We start from the raw sequence: 21,503 nt of genomic DNA on the forward strand, positions 1-21,503 counted from the left end.
AACGCCGCGTGCGACGCTTCCCCGTCGTCCCGTCCCGTCACCATCTTCCGATCTGTACCTGTCATCACGCTCGTCGTGCACTGTACGACACGGGCTCCGGTACCCATATATCACGTACCTAGCCCGTGCACCTACCACACGTGTCCCCTACATTCCCAGCCGGCAAACCTGCCCCCCCCCTCCAAGCCGACAGCCTGCCCTGCCCCCCCCCCCCCCCCCCCCCCCGCCCTCTCTTCCTGCCTGCTACCACCTACGTCCCTCCCCTCCGCCCTTTCTCTTTTCTTCTTACTCACTCTCGTCGACATAACCGCCACCCCACCAGCTGAAGTGCAATCCCAGCACTGTGTGTCCAGCCAGCAGAATGTAGGGGCACAGGTTGGTTTTTGTGTTGGGTGTGTGCGTTTGGATGAGAGAGAGAGAGAGAGAGAGAGAGAGAGAGAGAGAGAGGGAGGGAGGGAGGGAGGGAGGGAGGGAGGGAGGGAAAAGGGAGGCGGCATGCAGTGCTCTAACTCTGAAAGCTCTCTTTTGTCTGCACCTGTTGACGATGTTAAGAGTAGAGATGTTGGTCCTATACTGGACAGATTGAGTGTACCCTTACACTCCTCTGCTGCATCACAGTGGAGCTGTTAATGGTTTTTCTTCTTTTGTTTATTTATTTACAACACGCTCCACCACAATATTTGTAATACTGTGTGTGTTTTGCTGTGTTTATGCTGCACGACGCGAGGAGGGAAAGAGTGAAGGCTGTTGCCAGCACACCTCCCGCTCCTCCCTAACAGAACGGAAGAGGCCACCGAACTCGACATCCCCGTCACTTCTCGAGACACTGTGCACAGGTTCGGTATTTAAACCGGGACACAGGTGCAGAGTTTGGCGATCGGAAATGTCACACCGCCACGTCTCCTCCCTTCGCCGGTAAAATAGTGCCGCCGAAAACTTTTTCCGGCACCAAAATACGGACCGGCCGATCCCGAGTCGAGAACCGCCGTACGACTGCGCGTCGGTGACGTCGGCCACGTAGGCAGGTAAATTGTAATAAAAAAGGAGCACTTCGCCAGTTTACATTTTGCAGTCGTACGGCGGCCAGTTTCAGTGTACGTGGCACCGAAAGTGATTGCGGGGAGGGAGACACCGGCACCCGGGGACCGTCGGTGCCGACGGGCGAGTCGGTCGAGCCGGAGCACACGCACTTACGGGACGGAACACTAATGCGTACGCTTCTCGCGATCGTACGTAAAAGTGAAAAGGGAGTGGAATACGTACGTGTGTGAGCGAAGTGACTATTTTGAAGTTCAGAACTGTACTTTGTACAAGAAAGTACAAGGGTGGGCCGTTACGTAACGAATGTAATTTCCATCGGTGGGCACGTATTACTTGAATTTAAAGTGAAATACGATAATTGTATCGTACAAAATTGTTCACATATTAAAATCCCTTCATTTTAATAGAATATTTCGGACAGAACAGAATCGTAGAACAGTGTGGGAGAACAGACGGGGCACAAGCTGTAGGCCCGCGGTCGGAACTTCAGTTATCGGCACCCGTACCTCTGCAGTAAGTTGCCCTCTACGAAAGACTTCTTATCGATGTCCGGTGCCTAATTTTTCCGACCGGCCGGACTACGGCGAGATCCTCACTTTTACGGATCTCTCTCTGTCTGCCGCCACCGGCACCCGTTACGGTGGAGAAAAGCCCGAATGCGGTCCGAGGAAATGGCCGAAACTAGTTGCTGGTGAATAAAAATCTGAAAACGTGATCGAGATTCTCTCTACTCGACTTTTAGACTGTTACTCCGATCGCTGCTTTGCTCCAGTTACAAAATGCCGTCTATAATTTTACACGAGTATTAAGCGTAGGAACTGAAAGCCGTCGACTGTTAGTGAGAGACTAGTCTCAGCTCTCGGGAGAACACAATTACACGTGTCTACGTAATAAATGAAAGTATCAAAATGAGAATCTATTTGATTTAGCAATCTGTCCGTTTCGTAATACTGTCAACTACTGAATAATACACCCTGTCTTCCAATACATTAGGGACACCTCAAACTGGCTAATTACCGTCATCTTTTATACAAGATTCTTTGTTTTTAATGAGAACTTCTGGGTGACGAAGTAAAATGCAATTTAACAAGTCCTTCAGGCAGATATTGCTATGCATTCTCTCTCTCTCTCTCTGTCTTACTGTAATACGTGTAAAAATTTAAAGTGTGTACATAGGTGTAGGTGTGTGTGTGTGTGTGTGTGTGTGTGTGTGTGTGTGTGTGTGTGTGTGTGTGCGCGCGTGAGGAAGGGGGGGGGGGGGGTTGCAGGCCACACTCATGCACACCTTTTTTTTCTTTAGGCTGGTGTGCTTGTATCTCTCTCTAAACTCATAGAGGGCATATATCTTCCACTTTTGTTCTAACACACTAAGTCATACATTTCTCACCTTTTAGAAAAGTGTAGTCAGTCTTCCCATTCATATAGACCCCTCAAGCCTTCTAGCTGTTCATTAAGTGTGTTATCATGTCCATTGTAATTATCCGGGCTGTTATGCCCTGGTCGGTTGACGAATTATGTGCCAATTCCCAACGTTTCGTCTCCGGCTGCAGGAGACGTCTTCAAGGGGGTCCGTAGCTCGACGGAAGCTCCGACACACCCACCGGCTCAGTCAGTAGCGAGCTACCGACCCCCTCGAAGACGTCTCCCGCAGTCGGAGACGAAACGTTGGGAACTGACACAGAATTCGTCAACCGACCACAGCTTAACAGCCCGGATAATTGTAATGGACACGATATTTCCGGCCGTTAAAGTCTACATTTTAGTAAACTGCGTTATGTTTCAAATAATGTCTCTTATCGTAAATCTGTAAAGAGGCACACGAAAACAAAATTATAAGAGACCCTTATGGACGTATATCGAATGACGAGGAAACATTTCCACGTGCACAGTTCAGTGGGAGAGAATCGGGCGGGGGTGGATCGTCATACCTCACTCTTCATTAGTTCAAGTCCGTATCGAGGCATCGAGGTACGTATTTCAGCTGTCCGGTCTTCCCAGTCACCAGACACACCTCCAGGCGGAGCGCTCGGCGTGCTCGTACAGGCGAGCGCAGCAACTGCAGTTAGGGCGGAAGCTAAACGCCGACCCCGCCCCCGCCACACGTCTAGCCTCGCGCGACGGCACGGTCGGCGTGCCCTGTCGGGAGGGGCGGCGTCTGCAAATACTGGCGTGGTAAGACAGAAACGAGAAAGCGTAAACCGGCGAGAGTGGGAGAGCGGAGCGCAGTACGGCCCGGCTCAGCCGCGGCATTCGGCGGACGTGGCGGGCGCCGCGTCGTCGTCGGCCGGGCGCAGCCGCAGCAGCAGCGCCGACAGCACGGTCGTGCCGCGCTCCTTGGTCACCCACTCCTCCGCCTCCGCCTGGGCTGGCGCCCGCGCAGCCGACACCTTGTACGTCCCCGGCTGCACCAGCACCTGGAACGCCGCCCACGCACGGTACCGCTGCCGCGTCTTGGGGTCCAGGAATCTGCGAGGAGAAGAATTGTACTGCGACTCGAGTGATGAAGACTCGATGATGATTATAATGATTACGATAACACCAATGTCAACTTGACGAGGATGACTACGAGATAAGGATGACTCGATGAGGGCGATGATGACGACATGACGATTTAATGAGGGTGATGACCACGACGATGGCATTTCGTGATGATGATAATGACAACATTTGATGACTATAGCCATATTTGAGAATGGTGATGAGATTGTTGTCGATAATGGTGTCCGTGCAAGACAGCAAGGTCTTCAGATCGCAACTGAAATTTTATCAAATCTTTGCCCTTTCAGCTCGATTGCCTCGCTAGGATGTGGAGTCGAACCCATTATCTTCAGTTATTTAGTAAGTAACAGTCTCCATTGTATAAGGGGCAGGAGGCAGGGGAGATCGGTTTCAATGTACGGGCTTCCACGTCGTACCTGTCCCCATTTCGTTGCCGTTTTAGAGCCACAGTTCCTCAACCGTGCACCTTTATCCTAGGATATCCAGAAAATTTTGCCCAATTCGAAGTCCCCCACTCGGCTCTGACCTCGCTATCGACTCGTTTCTGCCCACCCGGTAAGCGAGCACTAAACGGATAAGTGTACGACATTCTCGTGCTACAAATGTGGCCCACTCCAAAACTCACTCGCGGCCCACTCCAAAACTCACTCTGACTTCTTGCGGCAGGGCAACGTCTTGCTGACGGCGTGCCGGATGTCCGGAGAGAAGACCAGCTGCGAGCCCTCGGAGTCCGACTTGTCCCGCATCCGCTGCAGGCCCAGCTCACCTGTCCACCGCCAAAGCAAAACGGAGTCATTAGTTTGGAAAACTATTTCTACACCTCGTCTTGTACACTAATAGGGGGGAAAAAAATAAAAAAATAAATAAATACATAAAAACAAAAAAAATTAGAACACCAATAAATAATTAATGTAGAGTAACGTAATTTCGAGAGTATACCACTGTCTAAGTAACATATGTAAGTGATGAACATAAGGCATTGCAAATGCGAAATGCAGGTACATTAATAACTGGTTTAACCAGCAGAACGTCGGCCCGTCGCACTCGGTCAGTCGATACGGGGTCGGTTAATGCCGTCTCTGGACGCCACCGGAGTTATCGTCCGACGGTGCCCCGTACGTGTTCGGTTACACACACATCTCGCGATCGAGCAGGCCGAGGCGACGTTCGACACGCACTAGTGTGTGTAGCATTACGACAGTAGTATGCGATCAAGTGTTGTGCCGTCGGAAAACGCTCCTCAGAATGCCGTTCACGAATGGCAGCACGACGGGTCGAATGACTAGACTGGCATACGGATTTGCAGTCAGGGTGCGTGGAATACCGTATTTACTCGAATCTAAGCCGAACGTTTTTTCGAGTTTTTGTAATCGAAAAAACCGCGTGCGGCTTAGATTCGAGTGCAAAGTATGTGGAAGTTCTGAAAAATGTTGGTAGGTGCCGCAGCAACTAACTTCTGCCGTCTAATATTGTAGCGCTACACAGGCATGCTTTGCAGGCACAAAGATAAATACTGACGGCAAAACCTATGCGTCAGTAAATAAATTAAAAGAAAAGGTAGAAGAATGTAAACATTATGCCATGTATTCTTTCGTGTTTGCTGCTATGTCATTTAAATCCTGTCTGCCTAATAAACTACGAAACTAGAGTGAGACAACAGCAAACGCGGAAGAATATACATATAATGTCATGTTTTACTCTTATGCTGAATAGTGATACAGTCATAAATGAAGCACGAATCTAAGATCACTACCATCTGTGCAGAATGTAATGTACTAAAGAGGCGTCTGCAAAGGTTTTCAAACGGAGAAAAATTTTCGCTAAACTCTCGTTCGGAACAAATTCTATCATACGCCGTCTATTATTTGGTTCTTGTTGATCATTATCAAAGAATGCAGCAGTGTAAGTAACAACAAATAGCAGTCTCTTGCCATTGTTTCGCTAATGAGACGATTCCTCTCTTTTTTTTTTTTTTTATTGTAAGCTGTGGTAGCGCGCACAAAAGCAAGCTGTGCCGCGAGCGGCAACAGGCCGTAAACACTAATTATCAGAATGTGACAAACAATGCACGACACAGTACAGTAATGCATTTTCAGCTTAGAGTGACGCAAACACCTATAACAAAGAGAACGGCACTTATCAGGTCAAAGCAAAATATAGCAATCGATTCAAACCAGACAAAGCACGTGAAAAAGGAAGGGTACCCGTGTAAATACGGACGAAGCGTCTGACGTATATCAATGGCTACCTGGTAAAGCTTAAGTGCTAAGCTTACGACTCGAACCAAACTACTGTAGCTGTATCGTCATTCATTCGACCTAAATTGTGTCTCATATTAAAAAGGAGCAACTTTGTTTCTATTTGGAGGGGTGGTCTACAACTTCTCTCTCCCCTTGAATTTCGAGTCTCAAATTTCAGGAGCGGCTTAGAATCGGATAATTTTTTTTCCCCCTCGATTTTGAGTCTCTTTTTCAGATGCAGCTTACATTCAAGTGCAGCTTAGATCTGAGTAAATACGGTAACCGCGCGGGTGCTCCTGCCGTCCCACAGAATCGCATCCCAGACTGTAATTCCCAGTGTCGATTCAGTGCGTCCGGCACGCAGACGTGTCTGTTGCAGGCCCTCGACCGGCCTCATCCTAACCGGCACACGGCCGCCGCCAGCACGGAGGCAGAACCAGCTTTCCTCTGAAAATACCACAGACCTCCACCCTGCCTTCCGGCGAGGTCTCGCTCGACTCCACTCGAGTCACAAGTGGTGGTAGTTTGTGGTCAGTGAAACACACGCTACAGGGTATCTGGCTCAGAACTGCCCTCGAAGTAACTGATTTGTAGCAGTTGACTGTGTCACTGTGGTGTCAGCTGCTGTTCAGATTGCCGCTGCAGCTGCAGTACGGTGCACTCGGGCCGCACGCGAACGCGACGGTCTCCCCTCTCGGTAGTGCCACGCGGCCATCCGGAGCCGGGTCTCCTCCTGTCGTCATAACCGCTGCCGCTGCCGGCAGTCGTGTACGGTGGCTACATTCCTCCCGAGTCTTTCTGTAATACTGCAGCGGTAACGTCCAGCTTCCTGTAGCCCTATTACGAGACCTCGTTCGCACCGAGTGAGGTGTGGATAACGGTAGCTTTGTCGCCTCAGAGCCATTCACGACTAACGTCGGCTCGCCACGTCCGATATCGAAGGTAACCGGTGCTTACGACGACACGTATTCGAAGCGAACCCGATTTGCACCCTCGTAGCGGCATTACTAACGCCTCCTTTATGAGACTGACTTTACCTTTCAGGTGTAGAAACGTGCCCACAAACTTTTGTTCACGTCGCACGACTCCTCCTCGGTGCCGCAATTTTCTTTCTTCGGTCACTGTATTCGATATTCTGTGTGTACGCATTGTTTCGTTTTTACTATTTTTCTCACTGTGTTGTTAGAATGTTTGACACACATTATCAGTGTTACAATCCAGTTTAGTAAATGTTTATACAAAAATTGCCTGATTATAAACAAAACAGAAACAGTAACGAAATATTTTTTGTCGATCGTGTTCCGCAGTTGACAAAGTGTAGAAATTAGAGCATGTAACATCTTAAGTGCTGTTGAATTTATTGATTATTGTATGACTGTCTCTGGTCAAACACCATTATGGTGCACAGATTTCTGTTTACAGAAACAGTTACATACATATACACATAACGAAAACACGTCAAAAATGTGGCATCTCTATTTAATGTATCGTCATGTGATTCCTTTTGTGTGAATAAAAAGTATTTTTAATTTTTATACTTCTGGTTGGGTTTTTTATGTAAAGTAATGTAATGTATGTATGTTTGTATGTATGTATGCAAGTCTTGCTGTTAACAAAAATCTGTGCTCGATAATAGTCTTTGCCCAAAATTGCTGGGACAATAAAGAATAAATTTAACAGCAGCTTAAGCTGTTACATGATATTTCCACAATTTATAAAATGTAATTACAGAACAGGTTGCAAATCGCGGATATGGCTCTCAGCTGCATATTTTGCTAGTGACACACGGAATCGGCACCGGACACAAGGAATACGCGCCAGACGACGAGTCGAAGCAGAAGTTCCTGCTTATTGAAGTGGTCACCTCGACCATTCTGGCTATCCGTGCATCCCTCCTGGACTTAGCCAGACCTCCGTATGTCACATTGTCTACATTACGTTACACAGCCCTTCAGTCACGCGTGCGTGTCTCAACGACAGTGTAATGCAACATACAGACACAACATAAGCGTAGACATAGTATAAATCATTAAATATATATTGCTCAAAGTTATTTTATAATTACAACTGTCAGCGTAATACAGTAGCCTTTCATAAAGTCTAGTCATATTAAGTGTACCACATTAAGTTAAACTACAAGGACCATCCAGAAAGCAAAGAATATTTGCACACACACAGTCCGTCTGCCCATCTCGTGGCAGCCCCCGTCGGCTTCTGGCGCCAAGTGTGACGCAGGCAGTTGGCGCAAGAGTCGTAAGTCGGACCTCACCACGCGGTTCGTCGGAGACAGCTGCGTCCCGAACTGTGGCCACTGCGAATACCACCGTGTGCGAGTTGCCGAGGAGTTATTTGTTTTCTGCAGGTGGATAATGTTAGACCCAGTAAATTTTTCCGAAGACTCGTTGCCATTTATGGTGAAGTGTAAGGAATGCAAGCAGTGTCTGAAAGTGGACGTAACATTTAAGAATGGGAGAACATACGTTCACGACCCAGATAGGTCGGGGCAAACTTCGGTCACCAAAGATAGGCCAAAACACGAGGCGGATAGCACCGTTCGAGAGGATAGACGAATATCGGTTAGCGACTCGCGTAACCGGTGTCAGGGAGGTCGTCATTCAATTGCGCACGAAATTGTGACTCGGCACTCGAGGTACCGCAAACCCCGTGCAAGCAGAGGGCCACACGTGCTCACGTACAGCCAGAAACCTGCGAGAATGTGTGCCGTGTTAGCATTCTCGGAGTGTTACGAAAGCGGCGGTGAAACGTTTGCCGACTAGATCGTTACAGGAGATGAAACACGGGTCTCTCGTACCCCATCCCAAATGAAGCAGCTGTCTAAAAAGCGGTCATACTCGTCCGTTTTGCACTCTGTTTCACGACAGAAAGCAGCGACGCACGCCGTGCTACTCTACAACACTGTCGCCAGGCTATCCGGAACTGCCGAAGAGGCCAGCTCTCGCGGGAAACTATTCTGTAGCACGACAGTGCACACCCGCACACCGCCCGGCAGACACGAGCCTCGCCGCTCGAGCGATTCCGGCGGAGCACCCTCGAGCATCCTACCTTCCGGACCCGACACTGTCAGATCGTTTACCATTTCCCAAATCGAAAGAGCACTTTGCCGGCACACCGCGAAGACCCGAGGACGCCCCTGCGACCCGTTCTGGTCGAACAGCCGGGCGGCCGTACGGTACGGAGAAGGCACAGACAATCGGTGCCGAGATACGACAAATGCCTCGATGTCAAAGGCAACTGTGTGGAAAAGTAAAGAAAGTATGTTTCAAAATGTGTAAATTCAGTTTCTGTATTATTATTATCTTCTTTCCTTTCTCAAACCTTAGGTCTGGTTAAAATTGGAAAGTGACACGGACCTTGATCGAGCGTGACTTCCTTTTAACTGTACGGTATATGTCACATTGCATTTAGGAACTTTCAGGTAATTGAACGTGTATCAATAATTACGGATTTCTGTAGCTGTATATATACGTTTGGCTGTAGCTGTATTGCGTTGATGTACTGGTGGATATTGTGTGGTATGACTCCTGTAGTTGATAGTATAATTGGTATAATGTCAACTTTATCCTGATGCCACATGTCGTTGACTTCCTCAGCCAGTCGGATGTATTTTTCAATTTTTTCTCCTGTATATATGTTGTATTGGGTACGGATATTTCGATTAGTTGTGTTCATTTCTTCTTTTTATTGGTGAGTATGTCAGGTTTGTTATGTGGTGGTGTTTTATCTGTTATAATAGTTCTGTTCCAGTATAATTTTGTATTCATCATTCTCCAGTACATTTTGTGGTGCATACTTGTATGTGGGAAGGTGTTGTTTTATTAGTTTATGTTGTATGGCAATTTGTTGATGTATTATTTTTGCTACATTGTCAAGTCTCCTGGGGTATTCTGTATTTGCTAGTATTGTACATCCACTTGTGATGTCATCTACTGTTTCTATTTGTTGTTTGCAAAGTCTGCATTTATCTGTTGTGGTATTGGGATCTTTAATAATATGCTTGCTGTAATATCTGGGGTTTATTGTTTGATCCTGTATTGCAATCACGGATCCTTCCGTCTCACTGCATATACTGCCTTTTCTTAGCCACGTGTCGGATGCGTCTCGATCGATGTGTGGCTGTGTTAGATGATACGGGTGCTTGCCGTGTAGTGTTTTCTTTTTCCAATTTACTTTCTTCGTATCTGTTGATGTTATGTGGTCTAAAGGGCTGTAGAAGTGGTTATGAAATTGCAGTGGTGTAGCCGATGTATTTATATGAGTGATTGCTTTCTGTATTTTGCTAGTTTCTGCTCGTTCTAGAAAGAATTTTCTTAAATTGTCTACCTGTCCATAATGTAGGTTTTTTATGTCGATGAATCCCCTTCCTCCTTCCTTTCTGCTTAATTTGAATCTTTCTGTTGCTGAATGTATGTGATGTATTCTATATTTGTGGCACTGTGAACGTGTAAGTGTATTGAGTGCTTCTAGGACTGTGTTACTCCATTTTACTACTCCAAATGAGTAGGTCAGTATTGGTATTACTATTATTATTAAAGAGTACCCCTGTATTGTGAAACCTTCTTTACTCACTGGACGGCCTCTGGTACATGTACACATCTGACTACTTTCCTCCCTCACCTGGCAGCAGCAGCTCGCCGCGGTCCAGCACCTGCCGCACGTCGCCGAGGCGCGCGCCCCAGAAGGCGACGTGCCAACCCGCGCACGGCTGCGGCGGCGCGCCCGCGCTGTCGCCGCCCTCCTGGGGGGACGGCTTCGGCCGCCTCTTCAGGGGGAACCTGTCGGCAGGGGGGGTGCGGCGTGAGGGCCGGGCCGAGTGGCCGTCGTCGAGACTTCGGAACTTACCGGGAGCGGCTCCGGTGGTCGGATCTACTTTACGAATCTGTCCGTTTCCGCTTTCAATCTTGTCAGATGCTACGAAATTTTTAAAATCTTTATCAAAATGACTTTGGTCGAAATGTAATTTTTTATTTCTCTTCCTCTGTAGGATCATTTCAATCCCTGTATTAAGTTCTCCATTTGCTCTCGTTTTCTTCTAATGATTCTTTTTCTGCTTGGAATCTTTGTTCCGGTGATTTTATTTATTTTTATGCTGTAACTTCCATTTAATTTCCTCCATTTTATCGTCCTCTATTTTTGTCTTATCATCTTTTATTTTAGTCCGTGTTACTGCACACATTATTTCTATTCCTCATTTTGTCTGAATGTCTTTTTTGCTTACAGTCTCTTCTCTTGTTTACATCTTCACCTGTATTATTTTGTCCACAGTGCTTTAAGAATTCACGTTTTAAATGTTCGTTTGATATAAATAAGGGTGAGAGAAAGAGTACATATTACAACAAAAATTCAATTTTGATTACAGTGCAAAGTCACTATAAATAGATTATTTTCTATTTGTTTTTAACCAATAGATAAGCATTTTCAAATGTTTACATATTATTAAAGATCAATAATAATAATTAAATTCACACGGACAAAGATTACAAGTGGAAAAAAAAATGTTAAGAAAAGAAAAGAGTGTGATTGGAAAGCTTATACGGTGATTAAAATGATGTGACTTCTGATTACTCTCAAATGAGTGCCCACCAGGCTGAATGGCTAGGACCTCAACTACATAATTGTACAGACGGTTTCAGAAAGCCGATCCCACCACTGGCTACCTCTCCACATTAGTGTACAGGTCACCCAGCCAATCTAATAACCGTGCCAAATTTTTCTTATACTATCAATTCACCGTCGCCTACGTGCCGAGTAAGGTTGACGTCTCGGCAAAGGGTCTCTCTTCCCCTGGAATAATGACAATTAATATCAAGCGAGATTTTCGTAATTTGAAAATTTTACAAATATAGGCAACTCACTTTAAATATTTGGAACTGCAAAACTGTGCACTTCAGTATTATATGGACAAGTCACAATTTGAATCGGACAGCTCACCCAAACTCCTGGGTGTAAAAATGTACAAGGATGTGAAATGGAAGGTCACTCCGGTAAGACATGCCGTCCACTCAGAACAAAACTTTTCACTCCTTCCTCTCAGACAGACGAAAAATGTGCGTGTAAAAACATCGACACGAGAACTTCCCACAGCGCACTCTTCAGTCTCCGCGGCGAGAGAAGCACTAGCACAGAGTGTCGCCGGGGGCCTCCGCCCACAGTCGTGGAGTCGCGCCTACTCGGCACCCCGGCTCTGCAGTCTCGGGAGTCACAGAGTGAGGGGCGGTGCCGACAGTGGCGACGTGTGGGAGCAGCCGAACACAGCTTAACAAAACTCCCGTCCTGCCTACAGAGACGATTGTATCTAACTATTTATGAGTTACGAGTTGAAAAGAGATCTGTCCACCAACAACTGTAAAACGTTCTTACAAAATGTTTCTCAAATATGTTGTTGTTGTGGTCTTCAGTCAAGAGACTGGTTTGATGCAGCTCTCCATGCTACTCTATCCTGTGCAAGCTTCTTCATCTCCCAGTACCTACTGCAACCTACATCCTTCTGAATCTGCTTAGTGTATTCATCTCTTGGTCTCCCTCTACGATTTTTGCGCTCCACGCTGCCCTCCAATACTGAATTGGTGATCCCGTGATGCCTCAGACCATGTCCTACCAACCGATCCCTTCTTCTTGTCAAGTTGTGCCACGAACTCCTCTTCTCCCCAGTTCTATTCAATACCTGCTCATTAGTTACGTCATCTACCCATCTAATCTTCAGCATTCTTCTGTAGCACCACATTTTGAAAGCTTCTATTCTCTTCTTGTCCAAACTATTTATCGTCCACGTTTCACTTCCATGCATGGCTACACTCCATACAAATACTTTCAGAAACGACTTCATGACTTAAATCTATACTCGATGTTTTAACAAATTTCTGTTCTTCAGAAACGCTTTCCTTGCCATTGCCAGTCTATATTTTATATCCTCTCTACTTCGACCATCATCAGTTATTTTGCTCCCCAAATAGCAAAACTCCTTTACTACTTTAAATGTCTCACTTCCTAATCTAATTCCCTCAGCACCACCCGAGTTAACTCGACTACATTCCATTATCCTCGTTTTGCTTTTGTTGATGTTCATCTTATATCCTCCTTTCAAGACACCATCCATCCCATTCAACTGCTCTACAAAATTCCTTTGCTGTCTCTGACAGAATTACAATGTCATTGGCGAAACTCAAAGTTTTTATTTCTTCTCCATGGATTTTAATACCTACTCCAAATTTTCTTTTGTTTCCTTTACCGCTTGTTCAATATACAGATTGAATAACATTGGGGAGAGGCTACAACCCTGTCTCACTCCCTTCTCAACCACTGCTTCCCTTTCGTACCCCTCTAACTCTCGTAACTGCCGTATGGTTTCTGTACAAATTGTAAGTAGTCCTTCTCTCCATGTATTTTACTCCTCCCTTTTGAAGAGAGTATTCCAGTCAAAATTGTCAAAAGCTTTATCTAAGCCTATAAATGCTATCTTCTAAGATAAGTCGTAGGTCAATATTGCCTTGGACGTTCCAAAATTTCTACGGAATCCGAATTGATCTTCCCCAAGGTCCACTTCTACCGGTTTTTCCATTTTTATGTGAAGAATCCGTGTTAGTATTTTGCAATTGTGACTTATTAAACTGATAGTTTTGTAATTTTCACACCTGTCATCACCTGCTTTCTTCCTAATTGGAATTATTATATTCTTCTCGAAGTCTGAGGGTATTTTGCCCGTATCATGAAATATACAGGAGTTATTGAAGGGTGTTTACGTCATCTAGTAGCTGGCAGAGTTTGTAGCTCTCTTACAGCCCCGGACCCTCTGCAGATCGTGAAGAAGTCACACACCACAATTTTGTGGTACTCCACACCAAGTCCATTACTTCGAGGAACTCTGAGAAAAGCAACCGTAAAAAAAGATATAATTAATGTACAAGTTATCACAAATAGCATCAGGGTGAGAGATCATTCGGAAGGTTCATATTGGCTCAGTCCAGCTACACAATTTGCCAGTTACACTCTGTTGGAAAGGCTGGCAGGATTCTTGGAAAATACTGCAGATCTAGAAAGGAGACTGCTTACAATACACTCTTTCAATCCACCTGAGAACAGTGCCCAAGTGTGTGGGACTCGTACCAAACAGGGATGAAGTAGCAGGTACTAAACATATACGAGACAAGTGCGTTACACATTAACGCCGGGCCGAGTAACTTTTATTGAATGCTGCACTGCAACTCAAAGTGACACAAGAACACAATACTAATTTTGAACACAGACATCACGTCTCTGTAAATGACATCTGAACGTTCTATCAACTGAAACTTCCTGGCAGATTAAAACTGTCTGCCGGACAGAGACTCGAACTCGGGACCTTTGCCTTTTACGGGCAAGTGCTCTACCATCTGAGCTACCCAAGCACGACTCACGCCACGTCCTCACAGTTTTACTTCTGCCAGTACACCTCCTGCCTTCCAAACATTACAGAAGCTCTCCTGTCAACCTTGCAGAACTAGCACACCTGAAAGAAAGGATATTGCGCAGACATGGCTTAGCCACAGCCTGGGGAATGTTTCCAGAATGAGATTTTCACTCTGCAGCGGAGTGTGCGTCGATATGAAACTTCCTGGCAGATTAAAACTGTGTGCCAGACCGAGACTCAAACTCGGGAAATTTGGAAGGTAGGAGACGAAGTACTGGCAGAAGTAAGGCTGTGAGTACCGGGCGTGAGTCGTGCTTGGGTAACTCAGTTGGTAGAGCACTTGCCCGCGAGAGGCAAAGGTCCCGAGTTCGAGTCTCGGTCGGGCACACAGTTTTAATCTGCCAGGAAGTTTCATATCAGCGTACACTCCACTGCAGAGTGAAAATCTCATTCTGTTGTACCAACTGTTGAATTCTCTGACATTAGAAATCCCCTCCTGAGTCAGTGAGCCATTCCAGGACCACTGTACGAATACCCTTACTGTCAGAACATCTGTTTCCCCCTCGACGTTCTCTTAGCTTGCCGAAGTCTGGATTTCCCGAGCGCGCATGTGTGGCGTTGGCAAATTGTCGACGTCGGTTCACTACGGCTGGACGTGACACTGCATTTCGTCCACACACTGCCAGCATTTCGCAGTCAACCCGTGCGCAGTTTAGAAGTTTCGCCCACAAGAAACTCCCTGTACCGCACACACTGACTGCCGCACCATTTCAGTTGCACACCCTGACTAGCCCGTTACCTGTGCCGCAGCAAAACTGCGTCTGCAGGAAATGGGAAACGCTCGCTCTTCCGACAGTGCGCCGGCTGCTCTTTTCTGCGCAGTGGTCTCGGCGAGGAGTGACGGGTAGCCTACTTTACGGAGCACGAATGTCCTATAAATGGAAGTACGGGTTTCTCTGACCCGCAGGAGATTGTCGTGCATGTGCTCGAACCTGAATTGGTCTGTGGGGAAGTGAAACAAATCTGTGAACAAAACTGGTAACCTTACCTCAAGTCGTTAAAATATGCACCGTATTTCCTCGCCAAACGAGCCGAAGAAATGAATAACATGAACGAGGCTGGAAATACATTATTCTGTTCTGGCAGCAAGCAAATAGATTGACGAATCAATAAACGAAACGTGAAGGAATAACTGAGTTGAAATAGTGATCAAATAGAATTTGTCTAAATATTTCAGTCAAGTGACCAAACCGTCAACTGAAGCCCGATTTAAGGTGCAACTTTCAGGTCACCGTCAACTACGTGAGACAGGGGCGCCAGACACGCCGGCGTGTAAACTGCCCACTCACCACATTGTGAACAGTTTGGCCACACTGACAATCGGATCGCAGTGCCGAGTGTAGAGTTTTAATGTGTACAGCACAGTAAAGACGGCACACGTATAAAAATGGAATGGTGACACCATCTGCTAACATGGCGGCTATACTTTCATTACACTGTTTCATCATCATCATCTTGGACAGTTTCCAGCCTCTGACCGGGTTTGTTTGAAACGCAAGCCTGTCCATCGTCTTCCGTCTTGCCACCATCTCTCTGCCTTCACCTCGGTGCAGTCTTCTCCTTTTTTCTGGACGCATTCCTCCACTCCTTTCAGCCGTCTGTCTCTCCATCTTCCTCTCGATTTCTTTCCTTCCAGTCTCATCTTGTGCATCCTCCTCCATTCACTTGGCATGCCCATACCATCTCAGCCTCGATTTCTCTATCTCCTCTTGTAATGGTTCCACCTTCATTAACTCTCTGATCATCTCATTTGTTAACCTGTCTATCTTTGTCACTCCAGTACTGTTCCTCAAGAATTTCATCTCATCTCACTAGCTTCTACTTTGCTTCTCTCTCTTCCTTTCATAACCAAGGTTTTGGATGCATATGTCAGGATTGGGACATAGTAGACCGGTATATAACCTTTGTATTCTGTCCGTGATCAATCACATTACTCAAGTAGATTTTCTGTCTTCTTAATGTCTATTTTATTGTCTGCTTTATTTTCGAGACACACGACGGAGGTCGTATTTTCACGAAACACGGCGAAGGTTGCACGAAGATTTGATATTTTTTCCTCTAAATACTGTTTGGTCTTTGTACGTATATGAAGTGTGGGACAGAGCAACTTGCTTATTTACAAATTCGATTAAAAAAAGTATGCAGATATATTATATACACTTAATACTTTGAACAACACCAAGTACAACTCTTAAATTTTACTTTTTACACATTTTCAAAGATAATATCACTCCAGTGGCATCAATTATTTTCAATACACTCCGTTAATTGAACTCTGAAGTTTCCTTCAACTCTTTCCGGCATATTGACATGCGTGTTGCCGACAGCTCGACAAGTGTTGTCGTTCACCTGAACAACGGTCCTGGGAAAAATCCCTGCAAACTAGTTGTTCTATATAGCCCCATAAAAAAATAGTCGCAAGAGGCTAAACCGGGCAACTGTGCTGGGCAATGCAAATAATATGCACCTACCATCTAACAGTGAAATCACAAATACCGACAAATGTTAAGGGCCTCTTAAGATTGTAGTTTCCCTGCTCAGTTACAAGCAAAAATATTTACAGACACACTAAAATTTTACGAGGTGCCTCATTTTAATTCACGTCGGTTAATTCGGTTACCCGCTAAGTAAAGCTGGCCACTTACCTCGAGACCACGAGGTAAGTAGCGCTGCCGTACACAGATGGTGCGAGAGGTGGAACACTTTACTGTTCGTCTTCAAGTACTGACAACTCGTGGGCTCGAGTGACTCATGGCGATCAGTCGGTATAAATTTTGATGCGAAAGTAACACCGATTTATACATACACATTTCAGAGATACTTGTCTCAAAATGTGGGACTTAGGTATATTTGTAGTAAGAAACACACAGTTAATGAATACTGTTGTAACATAAAGAAGTGGTTAGAAGAAAACTGGCTTTTGAATCAGCTTCCAAACTTTTATGACGATGTCTTGTATTCGGTTGTGCATTTAAATGAAAGTACATTTTCAACTATTAATCAAACTCATTTGCACACACTGTAGCGGGACTTTGAATTTCGCTGCGCTACACTCGTTCCCTCATATAAAAAATATCCCGTCGCAGCGGTATGGGTGCTCGACGGCAGAGAAAATACTAAAATTATAATTTTTTTTTTTTCTATTTGTTTCTTGATTGTCTCTTGATAGCCGAAGCGGAAGGCAGACGTGATCTGATGAAGACGTAAAAAAAAAGTTTTTAGCTAGTCTTGATCTTATTTGTCTCTTTGATAGCCGAAGCTTAAGGCAGACGTGATCTGATGCTGATGTAAAGAACTTAATAGCTAGTCTTGATCCGATTGTAATGTGTAGACATTGTGGAAGTCGTTATGAAATTCGGAGGATGGAGAGAAGCAACTAAAATAAATTGTATTTAAGATCCAGACGGTTTTGTATACATTACAAATTCCTGGACAATGAAACTAATTGCAAGATTTCGGAGCAGACTTTTCACGCAGAATTGAAGGAGAATTTTGAAGACCTGGACGCCATACGAAAGAAGACAAGTTTACCTGGTAAAGGATGATTTATCTACGCCACTTCCCCCTGTCAGTTACATTTTGTTATTCTCTGTTTCTTTTCAGTAAGTTTTGTAGTGGAAATTGGTTTAACTTTTGCTCAAAAACGCCACAAGGACCACCCCAACAATAGCTTTTCTATAGTACGAAGTCCAATTTGCTTTTCACTCTTTCCCTTTTTTTTCACGGTCATTAACGATTTAAAAAAAAACCATTTTCACTTACGATTTCTTCCCACATTTTCAACCTTTTTTCTTTTTCTTTTCTTCTCTCTTTTCTTTTTTTATTAACCACTACAACACATATAAAACGTAGGAGAGCCCACTGCATAACTAAGCGTCACAACTGTTAGATCACTAATGTTTACAGCAATCCAAAAGATAAAAGTCTGTACAAAGTATTCCGTTTGACGCACCTTAACAACTGGCACTCGGGGGTGTCGGGGCAGTCGAGAAATCGTCGTTTTATTAGTACAGGTACTCTGTCGGTGGCTCGTAACGAGTCATGTAGGTAACCAATTAATAATAAGATCGGTACACACACGGCCCGAGGTGCTACACCACAATTTCTCCAGAACCGGAAGAAAGTTTGATAGTAATGATCCAGGTAATTGAATTTTAAAATATGCACAACATAGAAAACTTTGACTTGTAGTGGGACTTTGAATTTCGCCGCGCTACACTCATTCCCTCAGATATAAATTATACTGTCAAAGCTGTATGACCGCTCTACGGCAGAGAAAATATATAAGAAAATGAAGGTACTAAAAATGTAATTCTTTTGTCTCTTGAGAGCGGAAGCTTAACTTACTTATTAGCTAGTCTTGGTTGGATTAGGACAGAAAAAACTCATTGATGTGCAGACCTGCTGTGGAAGTTGGTATGAAATTCGGAGGATGGAAGTAGGAACGTAAAATAAATTGCATTCAATACCAAGACGATTTTGATTTGTATAAATTAGTGATTCCTGGACGATTGCAAGATTTCGGAGCAGACTTTTCACGCAGAAATGAAGTAGGAGATTTTTGAAGACCTGGACACCGCACAAAAGAAGACATGTTAACGCGGTAAAGGATGAACTCTTATCTATGCCATTTCCCCCTGTCAGTTACATTTTGTTATTCTCTGTTCTCTTTCAAATAATTTTTGTAGTGGAAATTGGTTTAACTTTTCCTCAAAAACGCCACAAGGAGCACGCCAACAATAGGTTTTCCGAATCACAAAGTCCGATAACTTTTCTGTGATACGAAGTCCGATAACTTTTCTGTGATACGAAGTCCGATAACTTTTCTGTGATACGAAGTCTGATTTGCGTTTCATTCTTTCCCTTTTTCATTGTCATTAACGATTTTAAAAACCCCTTTTTTATTCACCATTTCTTCCCACATTTTCAACCTTTTCTTTTATCCTCTTTTTTTCTTTTTTACTAACAGCTACAGAGGGAGGGAGGGAGAGAGCTGTACCTGCACCAGCCAGCTATCTGCAGCAGTATCTCGGCAGACTGCAAGGTGGCCACGTCCGCAACCGCCGGCCCCGAGCCGGTGTCCACAGTGCCGGTCCCCACCACTGACGGTGCGGCGGGAACGGCCGGGTCGGACGCCCCAGTCGGCGTCCCTGCAGCGGACGCTGCCGCGGGCGCCGCCGCCACGCAAGACTTGCGGCGGACGGTCAGGCCGGGCGGCGGCGAGGGCGGCCGCAGTCGGCGCACGCACTGCTCGCAGAAGCAGGAGCCCGCGTCGCCCGGCAGGAAGAAGCCGTCTGCGGCAGAAAGGCGAGGGCTGCTACAGGACGTACATCGCGCGTCACGTTCCGAGCTCCCACATCACGCGGGACTTCCGACAGAGGTGACCACCTCTGAGGATCCTGTGGTGTCCACAAGGCTTAGGCCTGTCCCACCCCTCATTAAATCGACCAAGACTTATACGAATAATTGTAAGAACAGTTATTATTATTATTATGTTATTATTATTATATTATTACTGTTATTATTATTTCTTTCTTTTCTCAGGCGTTATGTCTGGTCAAAAATGGAAAGCGACACGGACCTTCATCAAGCGTGACTTCCTTTTAACTGTGCGGTATGTGTCACATTGCATTTAGGAACTTTCGAATAACTGAACACGTATCAATAGTTACAGATTTCTGTAGTTGTATAAATACGTTTGCATGTAGCTGTATTGCATTGATGTACTGGTGGATATTGTGTGGTATGACTCCTGTAGTTGATAGTATAATGGGCATAATGTCAACTTTATCCTGATGCCACATGTCCTTGACTTCCTCAGCCAGTCGGATGTATTTTTCAATTTTTTCTCCTGTATATATGTTGTATTGGGTACGGATATTTCAATTAGTTGTGTTAATTTCTTCTTTTTATTGGTGAGTATGATGTCAGGTTTGTTATGTGGTGTTGTTTTATCTGTTATAATGGTTCTGTTCCAGTATAATTTGTATTCATCATTCTCCAGTACATTTTGTGGTGCATACTTGTATGTGGGAAGGTGTTGTTTTATTAGTTTATGTTGTTTGGCAATTTGTTGATGTATTATTTTTGCTACATTGTCAAGTCTCCTGGGGTATTCTGTATTTGCTAGTATTGTACATCCACTTGTGATGTCATCTACTGTTTCTACACTCCTGGAAATTGAAATAAGAACACCGTGAATTCATTGTCCCAGGAAGGGGAAACTTTATTGACACATTCCTGGGGTCAGATACATCACATGATCACACTGACAGAACCACAGACACATAGACACAGGCAACAGAGCATGCACAATGTCGGCACTAGTACAGTGTATATCCACCTTTCGCAGCAATGCAGGCTGCTATTCTCCCATGGAGACGATCGTAGAGATGCTGGATGTAGTCCTGTGGAATGGCTTGCCATGCCATTTCCAACTGGCGCCTCAGTTGGACCAGCGTTCGTGCTGGACGTGCAGACCGCGTGAGACGACGCTTCATCCAGTCCCAAACATGCTCAATGGGGGACAGATCCGGATATCTTGCTGGCCAGGGTAGTTGACTTACACCTTCTAGAGCACGTTGGGTGGCACGGGATACATGCGGACGTGCATTGTCCTGTTAGAACAGCTAGTTCCCTTGCCGGTCTAGGAATGGTAGAACGATGGGTTCGATGACGGTTTGGATGTACCGTGCACTATTCAGTGTCCCCTCGACGATCACCAGTGGTGTACGGCCAGTGTAGGAGATCGCTCCCCACACCATGATGCCGGGTGTTGGCCCCGTGTGCCTCGGTCGTATGCAGTCCTGATTGTGGCGCTCACCTGCACGGCGCCAAACACGCATACGACCATCATTGGCACCAAGGCAGAAGCGACTCTCATCGCTGAAGACGACACGTCTCCATTCGTCCCTCCATTCACGCCTGTCGCGACACCACTGGAGGCGGGCTGCACGATGTTGGGGCGTGAGCGGAAGACGGCCTAACGGTGTGCGGGACTGTAGCCCAGCTTCATGGAGACGGTTGCGAATGGTCCTCGCCGATACCCCAGGAGCAACAGTGTCCCTAATTTGCTGGGAAGTGGCGGTGCGGTCCCCTACGGCACTGCGTAGTATCCTACGGTCTTGGCGTGCATCCGTGCGTCGTTGCGGTCCGGTCCCAGGTCGACGGGCACGTGCACCTTCCGCCGACCACTGGCGACAACATCGATGTACTGTGGAGACCTCACGCCCCACGTGTTGAGCAATTCGGCGGTACGT

General features: G+C 45.7%; 1 protein-coding gene across 1 annotated transcript in view; it reads right to left on the reverse strand.

The window, feature by feature from the left end:
• Window positions 1-231: 231 nt before the first annotated feature.
• The window catches only part of LOC124553563 (neuralized-like protein 4), a 282,401-nt gene continuing 261,129 nt past the window's right edge, over window positions 232-21,503 (reverse strand). The window contains exons 32-35 of the mRNA XM_047127409.1: window positions 19,244-19,538; window positions 10,416-10,573; window positions 4,189-4,306; window positions 232-3,507 (exon numbers count right to left, since the gene is read on the reverse strand). Of these exons, the coding sequence (XP_046983365.1) occupies window positions 3,279-3,507; window positions 4,189-4,306; window positions 10,416-10,573; window positions 19,244-19,538 (800 nt within the window). The 3' untranslated portion in view covers window positions 232-3,278. The remainder of the gene's footprint in view (window positions 3,508-4,188; window positions 4,307-10,415; window positions 10,574-19,243; window positions 19,539-21,503) is intronic.

Source organism: Schistocerca americana, chromosome 11 (genome assembly GCF_021461395.2).
Source record: "Schistocerca americana isolate TAMUIC-IGC-003095 chromosome 11, iqSchAmer2.1, whole genome shotgun sequence".
Taxonomy (NCBI): Eukaryota; Metazoa; Arthropoda; class Insecta; order Orthoptera; family Acrididae; genus Schistocerca; species Schistocerca americana.